The sequence below is a fragment of the Palaemon carinicauda genome, chromosome 8, assembly GCF_036898095.1.
Source record: "Palaemon carinicauda isolate YSFRI2023 chromosome 8, ASM3689809v2, whole genome shotgun sequence".
NCBI classification, from domain to species: domain Eukaryota; kingdom Metazoa; phylum Arthropoda; class Malacostraca; order Decapoda; family Palaemonidae; genus Palaemon; species Palaemon carinicauda.
In genome coordinates this window covers 11,761,947-11,774,512 of record NC_090732.1, presented here as the reverse complement: position 1 = coordinate 11,774,512, position 12,566 = coordinate 11,761,947, and the positions used below count along the sequence as shown (strand labels likewise).

General features: G+C 44.0%; 1 protein-coding gene across 1 annotated transcript in view; it reads left to right on the top strand.

Annotated features, from left to right (window-relative positions):
- The window catches only part of LOC137645655 (long-chain fatty acid transport protein 4-like), a 129,108-nt gene extending 117,104 nt beyond the window's left edge, over window positions 1-12,004 (top strand). The window contains exons 14-16 of the mRNA XM_068378488.1: window positions 7,014-7,171; window positions 7,895-8,048; window positions 9,852-12,004. Coding sequence (XP_068234589.1) covers window positions 7,014-7,171; window positions 7,895-8,048; window positions 9,852-10,009 — 470 coding nt within the window. The 3' untranslated portion in view covers window positions 10,010-12,004. The remainder of the gene's footprint in view (window positions 1-7,013; window positions 7,172-7,894; window positions 8,049-9,851) is intronic.
- The last annotated feature ends 562 nt before the right edge of the window (window positions 12,005-12,566 follow it).

Here is a 12,566-nt window from a genome sequence, read left to right as displayed (position 1 = left end):
GTGGTTGTGAGGGCACATGCCTGTTGTGTAATTCTTGTTCCTTTCCCTCGGGATTCCTCTTCGGAGCCTTCCCGGGGGGAATGAACGTGTACTAATATTATTTGTTTTATTTTTTTACAGTTACCGATCTAGTTCGTTTCTGTAATATAGCTGTCAGGTTGAGTCCTGGGGATTCGGCTGTTGCTGCCTCCCCCCTTGTATTTTCGTCAGGGGCGTGTCTCCTTCTACTGGTAGTACTCCCGTGACGACGGACAGCTCTCCAGTTCATTTTAGAACACTCAGGAGGCTTGCCTCCTTGGGCGGATAACTTTCCTTCCGAGGGAAGTTTTTCCAGTCCAGGCTTGAGTTTTTCCCCTTTTGGGGGGTTCTTCTCTTGCCTTTTTTTCGTGCGACTATGCTCTTGGTGCTGAGCGGTCGCACCTGCAGTTTCGCTCAAGGGGCTGGGCAACTGCAGGAGCTCCTCTTCGGAGGATTGCTCCTTTTAGGTCACTGGCTGACCAGTCTCTTCCACGAAGTGTTTCTCTTTCGTTCGCGAGAGAGTACACTCATAGAGACTCCTCTTCGGAGGTTTCTTCTGTCGCTGTTGCTGTTGCTGTTGGCCTCCCTCGCCGTAAGGCTCACCATCCGCCTCGTCGTAAGGGCCTCTCATCTCCCTATAAGGGTGCTTGAGGCGCCTTTTTGGATCTCCGTTTGCAGCCTACAACTCCTTTTTCTCGATCTTCCGCCTTGGTGCAGATGGACAGCAGTCTGATCTCGTCTTCCGACGGGCAACGGTCTTCCTGACGGACAACGGTCTTCCCAACGGACAGCGGTCTTCCGACGGACATCAGTCTCCCGGCGGACAACGATCCCTTCGGGGCAAAGGGTTGCCCCCACGGGGGTTCTTCCCTTGCGTGTCAGGGTTTCCCTGCGCGCCCTTCTGCTCATCAGCGCTCTCCTGTTCGTCAGCGCTTTCAAGATGATCTTCCCTGTGGTTCCTGTCACGCGCCCTGTGCGCCCACGTTCGCCCTCGCGATCTAGAACTTCGGTTCAGGTCAGGGTCAAGGACTTTTCTTCTTTGCGCAGGCTTCCACGCGTAGCCTTCTGCTCGTCAGCGATCATCAGCTCGCCAGCGATCATCAGCTCGCAACTGCGGATGCTGATCGCCATCGCGCGACCCTCAACTGCGGATGCTGATCACCATCGGGCGACCCTCAACTGCGGATGCTGATCGCCATCGCGCGACCCTCACCTGCGGATGCTGATCACCATCGCGCGACCCTCAACTGCGGATGCTGATCGCCATCGCACGACCCTCAACTGCGGATGCTGATCACCATCGCTCAACCCTGCGCATGCTGATCACCATCGCGCGACCCTCAACTGCGTATGCTGTTCGCCATCACGCGATCGCCCACCTGCAGATGCTGTTCGCCATCGCGCGACTGCCAACCTGCGCATGCTGATCGCCATCGCGCGACCCTGGCATGCTGATCACCATCACGCGACCCTGCGCATACTGATCACCATCGCGCGACCCGGCGCATGCTGATCACTGCTCGCGATCGCTCACCTTCGCATACTGCTCGCCAACGCACGATCGCTCACCTGCGCATACTGCTCGACCATCGCATCGCCATAACACAACGCGCCATCGCCAACCTGCGCGTTAGCGCTCACCAGCTCACCACCGATCGCTTGTTGATCCATATCACCAGCGGTCCTCCTCGCCCACGCGGCAGCGCGTTTCCTCGCCATCGCGCTAACGCTTGCGTTCGCCGCCTCGGACTCGCTCTCATCCACCTGCCCACCCTCACGACCGCTTGCCTGCGCGCCTGCGCGACCGCTCACCCGTGCGACCGCTCGCCCGTGCAACCGCGCGACCGCTCGCCCGTGCAACCGCGCGACCGCTCGCCCGTGCAACCGCGCGACTGCTCGCCCGTGCAACCGCGCGACCGCTCACCCGTGCAACCGCGCGACCACTCGCCTGCGCGCCCACACGCCCACGTGCCTGCACGTCTACGCTCATGCTCTCCAATGTTCGCCCACGGCGAACCAACGGTTTTTTCCATCGCGCAGACGGATGGTGTTCCGTCGCGCGAACCTACAGTGTTTCTTCGCACAAATGTCGGCTTATTTCTTGCAGTATCCATTGCTCGTCTATGGGTTATCGCTCGCCGACCACCAGGAATTCCCGTCGCGCGAGCTCCAGGGCAATTGCGACCACGATTCCCAATGGGGTTTTCGCAGCATGACCAGCCTGGCGAGTTCTTCTGGAGCGTATTTCCAGAACACTGTCTCACCCCGTAAACACAGAGCATGGCACTTGCAAGAATAGGAGAAACTTAAGGGAGATCTGAGCAACACTCCTCTATTCCTGAACCTGGGTTAGCCCTTCCCCGTCATTCCCTGGAAGGATTTTTGGCGGGGGGGGCTTTCCGTTCAAGATTTCTCCATCGGACAAGGGGTGACTGCTTACCTCTTCCTCTGGGAGCTTACCAGGTTCTTTCCCTCCTCGGTTACGACCCGAGGTTTGGTTCAAGGAAGCTACAGGAAGATCAAGGGTACTTTCCTCCTCTCGAGCTCAGGCACCTTGGCCTTTCGTCGTTAAGTATCTAACTTGCGGACAAGCTCGATGTTGTACCATCTGGACGCGCTGACTGAGGGCTTCCTTCGGGTGTCTCATCTGTGGAGGTCGACGACCTCAGACACCCTTCCATCCTTGAGAAGAGTTTGTTTGTGCCCAAGGACAGAGACTTAGACAGCTGCTGTGCGGAGTAAATCGACTTTCACTCCTCCAAGGCGCTTTCTTCCAGACTCTGCAGGGCTCCAGCGCCCTTTTCCTTCAACCACGTCGGCCTAAGTTATCGGCTACGACAACTGGGACAAGGTGTCCAATTGCAGTTTCCTCCTGTCAGGAACAGATGGCACGGGAGACTCCCCCGGGGGGGGCATAGTCCTAAAGGGAGTTCACGAACTCTAGGATTGCAGGTTTTTCGCTGGGAGGATGCTTAAGGTTACTCATCCGAATGACAGCTTCCCGATGCCCATTCCCGCACAATCTCTGTGAGTAGCTAAGGATATCGCGCCTGCCGTCTCTGTCAGCGAATTCAGTGTCTCTGAAGCTCTATGCCATAGCGTCAGCAGAGTTGCCCGGTTGGTCAGAATGATCCATACCTTAGGCGAAGGTCTTCCTTAGGATCATCGACGGCTTCACCCCCGGCCCCCTCAGTCGATCCTTTCTTGTAAGGAAGGATCTGAGAGGGGATGTCCATAGTCGACCTCTCAGCCCTGATCAAGTTTGTCGAACAAACTTCGGCCAGCGTAGACCAGCAGAATCGATCAGACTGGTACGAGGCGACAGGACTCCTTTAACCCTGGATCGGAAGGATGGGTACTTTCAGTTTCCTTTCCATCCATCTTCCAGGGTGCTCGTCGAATTCAGCCTAGACTGCAAGTATTCCTGCTTATGATGCAGTGTGGCTATCCCGCCGTGGCATAGCAGGTTTGTTTCCCCAGAGAACTCTCCCTGCCTTCCTCTTGGCCGCTCAGGTGCAGGCTTCCGCCTCCTCTGCTGTTTGGAGGGCTGGTCAACTCCGGTAGGCTCGGGTTTCGACCTTCTTCAGCGCCGGGACAAGCTTCCGGATGCTGACCATGAGTGTGGGCTCATGGTATTTTGCTTGGAGCCTTCTCTTCCTCTGCCTCAACATCTGGAGTATCTGGCCATGATATTGAGTCAACCGCCTTACCACATTGGAAACCCCGCTTCTCGTCCGTCCAGCGAGGTTAAGCAACGTCGGTACTTGGATGGGTGACCACCTGGGGACGCCAGATTCTGTTACCACATCCTCCGAGCCTTCCTTTTGGTTGACTGTGGCAAGACTGAGGAGAGTCGCAGTACCTGTTCTCAGTCAAGCAGAGCTTTCAGCCCTACCTTGGAACGTTTCCTAGTTCTTCTTTCCTCATTGACCCGTCTATAGTCCGAACGGTCGCCTCAGGATAAGTTCCATGTGGGGCGATCCAAGTTCCGGTGGCTTCAGGCAATGTTTAACCGGACTCCCTGGCCCTATGGGACCAGCGGAACTATTAGACCTGCAATGGGTGTTGACCTATGGAGCCTATTGATGGTAGTGGATATTCTCGTCCTTTCCCCACATTCTTGATGCGGTTCTCGGACTCGTCAAAGGAAAGGGGGGGGACATGTTCCGGTCCAGGCCTATGGTCAAGACCTGAAGGATACCTCTCCATCATTCAGGCAGGCTTAAGGGCCTTAGTCTGGCCCCTCTTCAGATCCTACAGCTCCTGCCAAGTCGCCCCGTTGCGCGTCGACTTCATTCTAACCAGCAGGGGACGCATTTTCACACCTTCACATCTTGCAGTAGAGATACCGGGATGATTGAGATTCTCTCAATACCACCATCGGCTCTCTCATTCCAGGCAGGGGAATGTTTCTCTCAGACTATCCGAGCAGAGCCTCATAGAGAGAGTGTACCTAGGGGTCTTTGACCTTGGGTAACCAGCAAGTGCTGGTCTGGGGGACCTGATCGCGACAGCTTGGAACCTCAAGCTTCCGCTAGTCTTCCCCCCAGTCTCAGACCCCGAGACTCTGGCAAGATGCATTCCGTGATGGTGGGACAACTTCGACGCCTGCGTCTTCCCTCCTTTTTGTCTGCGGACAATGGGTCTCAACAAGACCAGGTTGTCTGTCAACCTTTCAATGGGAGAGCTCCACTGGGACTATGCGCAGAACGGTTTCTGGACCCTCTGCTTCCCCTGACGGAACTCCCGGGAGAGCTTCTCCCACGGCGCAGACTACTCAAGCAACCACACTGCAACATCTCTCCCGAACCGGGGCGTCGCTTCGGCTTCATGCCTGGAGACACTACGCTTCCTCCTCTAGAAGAGACAACCCGCTACAGTCGCGGTACGGAGGTCGCGTCATCTGCGATAGTCATCCACAGGGGTCTCCCAGGCAAAGTGAAGAGTCTAAGGTGGTTGGTGCCGTGGGAGATATACCTCTTCCCTTGAGGCCTCTTCTCCAGCAATAACGGTCTTATTGCCTTTCGGCGGGAGGAAACTCCTTTCCGCTCTCGGCAATGAAGCCTGTCGCTCAGCCTTTCCCTGACCTTTAGGCTTAAAGGAATAACTTTTTCCTGCCCGCTGGATCTATCCTCGCTTATGCGAAGCTACGATCGTCCCTGCCCTAGTCGGAGGAAGACCTCCAACTTGGAGCATGGCTCGGACTTTTAGTCCTTTAAGAGATCTTCTCAAGACCCTTTTACGACAGGCCTCGGATTGTATTCCGCCTTGGGTCTTCTGCTCACTCTGGCCACGGCCAGTGTGTAAGCAATCTTCTTGGTCTCTTACTACTCCCCCCTTTCTAAGGAAGAGGGGAAGGCAACATTCAGGCTCGCTCCTGAGTTGTTGGCTAGACTCAGAATCTGAGGGTCCCGGCCCTTCGGTCCGATTCATTCAAGATTTCGAGTCTCCATTCTGTGTCTGATGTCCCAAGACCTTCTCTTTCTTGCCAGTAAGGAATCGAGAGGTTAGCGCTGGGAACAGCTGCAGTTTGTCCTCAGTTGCAGTCGATTTGGGAACACAAGGAGGACATGGAGGGAGAGTCACCAGTATACCTCTTCAGCCCGGACTCAAGGACATTCATCTCGACCTGTCTTCAGACCCTCCCCCGTCACGTCGCCCTACAGCACGATGTTGGATACATCGCAACGCCCCTCGCCTTCGAGTAATACTACTCTGTGACGCAGGTGCTACAAGCTGGAGTCTGAAAGCGTCTGATGACCTTCGCAGCCCGCTTCCTGCAGGGCGTGACCCACAGGAGTCTCGATACGTTTTCTATCGCTCTGTGGTGGCTACACAACAGCTGGTCTAACCTCAGGCTCCTTTTTGGACAGGTAGCAGAAGGTTGAGGGCATTGTTATCAGGTTTTAGTCTGCATGAACGAAAGAAGTATGTCTGGCCCTTACTTCTTTCTTCATCATCCCCTCTACGGGGAAGCAGCATCCTGGTCTCTGCATAGCTGACCTCGAACCTCTGCAGGTAAACCATGCTTCCTTGTGTTCCGAGTATTGAGTCAATACTGTCGCGTCCCCCATACCCTGACGAGGTGGTATTGGGAACGTCCTAACCCAGAGTTCCTTCTGGAACTCCAGGTCAACTGCCTAGGACGGGTCACACTTCTTCCTTCACACACAAGCTTACGTAGGCCACATGGTTCCTTGCGGAGCAAGGAACTTGTGAGGTGCAGGGACTCCTTTTCTCGAGTGCGACTCACTCGGATTCTGAGTCCCTGGGTAAAGCCAAAGCCAGTATGGCTGGGGACTTTCCACCCTTCCTAAGGGATAAGTCACCCTTTGTAAATAGCGTGGTTTGTATTTCGGTTACGGAACAAATGACAAATTCGAAGATAATTTGTATTTTTCCTAACCATACAAACCTTAGCTATTTACACATATTTGCCCGCCAGCCCTGTACCCCAAGACAAGTCCTACCTCTAAGTGAAAGTGAGTATTCACCTGTGTGTGAGGGGGAGGAGGGGTAGCTAGCTACCACTCCCCTACCCCCCCGCTAACTAGCGCGGGGGTAATACACCCTCGTTAAATTCTAATGGCTCGCCATTTCAGCTACGCTAAAAGTAATACCCTTTGTAAATAGCTAAGGTTTGTATGGTTAGGAAAAATACAAATTATCTTTGAATTTGTCATTTTTTCATTTTTCATATAAAATACTTAAATTCTAATGATACTTCATTGTTAATCCTAATCAAGTTAGTTCTGTTATTTATGTATTGATGTTCAAGCAAAATAGTACAAATTCTATTCAGTGAGGAGCTATTCTACATGTAAATTAATGTAACTAGTTTATTTCATCAAATTCTCTTGTCATTCCCAATTACTAAGAGAGATTTTTTAAATGGGGAGTTGAATCACATTTAAGAATAATTCTGCTATAATGATAAGAATTTATGATTATTCAGACCTTTCTATAAGATTTTAATTGTTATCAATACTTTTCAGGTGATATTTTAATACAAGATGAATTAGGTTATATGTACTTCAAGGATCGCACCGGAGATACATTCCGTTGGAAAGGGGAAAACGTGTCCTCAACAGAGGTGGAAGGCATTGTCTCTAAGATAGCTGATCACAAAGATGCTGTTGTGTATGGTGTTGAGGTAAAGTTCTTTCAAAATTTTTTGATCGAATCAATGTTATATGAAAGTAATAAAATAGACATGTTTATGAAGTGTTTGGTTAATTGCTATTTTCTCTTATTCTCTCTTACTCTTCAATTTATATTCATGTTCATAATCATACTGAAGACATGAACAGCAACGTTCAAAATTATTTTTATCATTACTAGCTAAGCAGGATGCTATAAGACCAAGTGCTCCAACAGGGAAAGAAGCATTGTTAAATTGCAATAACATAGGAAGCTAAAAAAATTAGAAATACTGTATCAATTTGTTGATTGTAATTTTCATCATTCAGCATCACAGGCTTGTGTACTAGTACAACATTATAAGATGCTGTTTTATTAATCTCTTGAAAAATGACTGACTACAGGAACTCCTTAAAAGAAAAATTTTCAGACTGGAAAACATATGCCATACTACCACTTACTTTTTCATTTTTTTCTCTCAATGCTCACACAAATTATTTCTATGTAGATTCTATTTCTGAATAACCATAAGACAAGATGACTGCATACATAGTTTATATAAAAGAAATTACTAATGATGCATTGCAATCTGTAAGAATGTATCTATGAAATTAGATTAGAGCAGTTATCTTGATACACAGTAGAAGTTACATTTATATCTTTTAAATGGAATAGAATTTGTTACTTGATACTCAACACTTTCAGTGCCTCATGTACATTATAGCTTTCAATTTAGGTCTCTGGATGTGAAGGCCGTGCAGGTATGGCAGCCATTGTTGATCCAAATAATGAATTGGATATTAAGGAATTTTCTGAAGGAATAAAGAAACCTCTACCAGTGTATGCTCGTCCACTCTTTCTTAGAATAATCAGTGAAATTGATGTGACAGGTAAGTCTATACAGTAGTTTTACCTGTATTTTATCGGAAGTATAGCATGCACTGTATTTTATACTTTATAGAATGTGCAAAGTAACAAACTTTATTTTGAGTAAGGTTAAATTATCAGTTTCTTTAATTGTTTAAATCCTTTTACATGAATGAGTTAGTAATGAATGAAATACTGTAGTCTACCCCAGTATGCAAAATTAGTTTGTTTCATGATAATAGAAAACATTATATACCAAGAATGTCAAAGAAATCTATCAGTAGAAAATTAGTGAGTTTGTTTGTGAATATTGTACGCAGCAGTATTACTTGTTCAGTATTCCCCCTGTCACCTAATTTTTGGTGTGTTCAAGAATTTTTTGTAAGAACCAGAAAAATTTTGATGATGAATCTATCGCTTATATTTCAGGAGAGGATGGTAATGTAGATAGATGTTTTTTCATAGCATTGTTCAGAGACTTGGATTGAATTTTATAATCCAATCCAGTCCATACCCTAGTGTTCAAAACCTATGTCAAGCATATAGTAGAATTTAGGCTATTAAGACTTCTCATAGGTGAGAAAATTAGAATTCTAGAACTGATTGAAAAAGGAAAAAGATGATGATCATTTTAATGAAAAAAAATTATGCTGATATAAAGAAGAAATCATCTTGCCATGAAATGCTGAAGAAGTTTTGCTAGGCAGGACAGAAAGGCTTTGCATTCATAATTAGATGGCATGAACAGAGAACATGGCCCAGTAGACAGAAAAATTGTTGTAAAATATTCATCATAGAGTCCTTGAAACAAATACAGAAAAGTGCTCAACTGACAGTAACCTATGGCAATGAGCATACACAAGCACACTGCTATTTTTTGAAATAGACTCATGTGAGTGGTGTGGGTATGCTTAATCCCCAGTCTTCTTAAAATTACTTCGACCTTTTGGTTAGAATTAAAACTTGAAGGCTTAGGTCTAATTCCTTTATATTTCTTATTTTAGTATTGGTAAGGATGTGGGAATAGCCACTGGTCTTGCCATTTCTGAAATGTATAGGGCTTGTTATAGTAATTGATTTTCTCCTATTTGGGCGAAGAACACTTTCCAATGTAGAAAGAGCCTTTAAGGGGATTATCTTTTGCTTCAGTTTCTGCTATTATTACCTCGAAAGACCACATGAGATTAGCAGCTTTGTGCTATCATGAAATGAGCTTTCAAACTAAGAGTGGAAGATGTATCAAAATACTGTACCCTGTATATCAAAGATATCAAAAGATTTCCATGATTTTTTTGTAGAAACATTAGGATTTCTTATAATAGCTTTCACAAATTGTGAGTGACTGGTCTCTGCCAGTGCCATCTTTGACACACTTGGTCAACACAAATCGCCAATGCCCTCAGGCATACTGTAATGATTACCTGGTTAATCTAAATGCAAGACATTTGCTAATTAAATCCTCCTTTCTAAGGGATCTTGACAATCTTTTCCCCTGAATTTTGGAGAATGTTTCATGTAATGCAAGTGGCCTTTTATATTCTTTATCAGAAACATATTTTTTTCAATAATTATACAGGATTTTTTTTCTATTATACCCCATAATGTTTTCAAAGTTTCAAGTTTATAAGTAATTTCATTGAGATTGGTAGCAATAACCTTTGAAGTTAAGATACCAAACAATTCTCCTTAATTCATTGATTCCTGAAAGTGTTGGGAACTCTGTTTAGTGATGCCCTACATCCTTTATGAAGGTCTTGATAATACCGCACAGGTATAAAATCTAATTATTAATTTTTTATTAATTGTATATTACTTTTGTATCTTAGGAACATTCAAGTTGAAGAAGCTGAATCTTCAAAAAGAAGGATTCAATCCCAACAAGGTAGGAGGAAAGTTGTATTTTCTGGACTACAAGTTGGGACAGTACGTGGAGCTTACCCCAGAACTATTCTCGCTGATCGAGGGTGGTAAAGCTGGCTTATGAGTTGGATTTGAAAATGAAGTTTTTTTCTATGCAACAAAAATGAATTTCATGAATCATTTTAGCATTGTATTTGCACTTTTGATTGATCACAAGGCTATGCATTTTATAGACTAAAATATTGAAGAGAAATTAGGCCAATACATCTTCCAGAGCTATATCTATAGGTATGTGTTGTGGTTTGCTAAGGTTTATGAATGAATAGGATTTTATATTTTACTTGGGTAATTTAATTTCCCTGTGAATAGGAGTATTCTTGTAGGTTAAATACCATGTTGTTTTGATATACGTGAATGCCTTTCCATCTGCAGGGGTGTTATGCAGATTATGTAAAAACGTAGATTACCGTAAAGTTGTTCTTGTGAGGCTGACCTTTTAATTCATCAGACACTCAGTCCATTATCTTCTATCACATGACCCTTCCCTTATGCCAATTTAGTTTACTTCTCACCATCAGTCAATGTTTTATTTTATTAACTAGTCAATTATAGCCTTATTTGTATGTCTCCTTTTCAAATGAGGAGTTAACCATGAAAATCACATGGTTTTTATAAATAATTTGATGAATAAAAAAATTGGAATATAAAAAAAAAGAATTTGCCTTCATAAGAACTTATTTCAAATGTGATAGCATTCCTTCCTAACTTTTAAGCTTGATATCATATAGCTTCATGCTCCAAATGAGAGGTCTGTTTTCTTAAACTCATCTGTAACAGTTAACCTTTTTTTATAATATATAGTGAAAACTTCATCTGGAAAGCTTGTTCTTTTTTTTCAAACTCTGTTTATTATCACAAACAGTTCAATAAACTCAACAGTATGTTTTCGTTTTAAAGTGACATTGCTCATGACAAGGGTTTTGTGTATGTTAGGACCACACTAATTATATTCTTTATTTTTTTATACCATTTAATATCAAGTTGTTTACTTGGAATTTGATCCATCTATTACATAAATAGGGCTTGAACTTCAAATTTTAAGTTGATGAGCCAAACTAAATCAATGTCTTGCAAGAAATTGATGGTAAGTATACATGTATTATTTCTCTTGACATACATAAGCCATGTCATTATGATCTCTCTGGATTTTTTTATGTTTTCTCATTCAGAAAATTAAGTCATATTTTCTTGTTTGATAAATACTATCTTTATATTACTGTAATGGGAATCTCCTCCCATCTCTTCCGATTAGTTCCCTCTTTAGAACTGCTTCAGTTCATTGAGGCAATTAATGGCATTTGTTAACTTGTAAGAGGGCTACACCTGATGAGGGATACTCTGCAAACAGGTAAACAACCATTTTCATGCAGAATACATGAAGTAAAATTTGAAGTTCACATTTGTGAATGCAGTCCATATAGTATGTTACAGTATTTGCAAATTTACTGTTCTCTGTTAATGTTTATTCTGTGAGTTGTTAGAATTATTTTACTCTTTTTAATATATCAACATTGTTTCTTACACTTTAGTTGTGAATGTTGAGAAGTTTTATGTAATGTTTTTGTTGCTTATTTTTTTATCTACCGAATGCACATTTTCAATGAAACTTTCTGGAATTTATGTGCTTTTCATTCTTTAATGAAAAGCTTTTGACTAAAATAAGAAAAATTTATTGAATAAATATTATTGCCATTACATGTGAAACCCTTCCTTCCACCTGGAAAGAGACATTAGTAAATAGAGCAGTAGTTTAAACATTCCCTTTTATTCACTTCTTGAATTGTTGTTAATTTTTTAGTTTGCATATATTTTGTGTAGGGAGATTTTAGATTGATATTTAACTGCCAATAACTTTTTATATTAGAACTTTGTTTATTTCCTGAACATGAAGTCTTTTAGGCTTCAAATACTTCTTATGAGTTTATTCCTCTTTCAGTGGATCAGGCTATTCATGTCCCCTATGCAGAGCATGCTCTTGTTCCCCGGGAGAGATTTTGCCAGCTATTTTTTCAGTGCATGTATGTATCTTCAACAAGTCAATTAGTATTGAATTTTTTTTTAATAAGAAAAGCTTCTCACTCTAGAGGAGGAATTTAGAACTTTTGAACTAACTTGGGGAAAAACAGAAGATGAATTTGTTATTGGAATTATTACACCAGTCTCAGTCTTTCAATAGCAATCTTCTGATTCTAAGCTCTTGAGTAATAGTGAAGTACTGTACATGCAGAACAGTTTAGTACCAACGCATTAATCTCTGAAGGCGAATTGGTGGACATACATCAAAGAAATAATTAGTATATAGAGTTCTTCTTGGCAGGAAAGGGAGGATCTTCAAAGTGCTTTGTTTATGTTTCTTTCAAGTTTGTTACATCAACCTGTGGTGTAACGAATGGGTATGCTGCACAGGTTTTTTTTTTTCCTATCTGTGCTCTATCTCCTTACCTTAGTGTGTCCAAAACAAGAAGTTTTGTTGACTCTTAGTAGTAAACAGCATGACAAATCCGGTTTTCAAACTGTTCAGGTATTTCCCTTACATTCAGAAGTGAAAATTCAAGATTTTTTTTATTCTAAGGTTCTCAGTTATATTTTGGAGTTGTATTTTCATAATTCAATGGTATTAC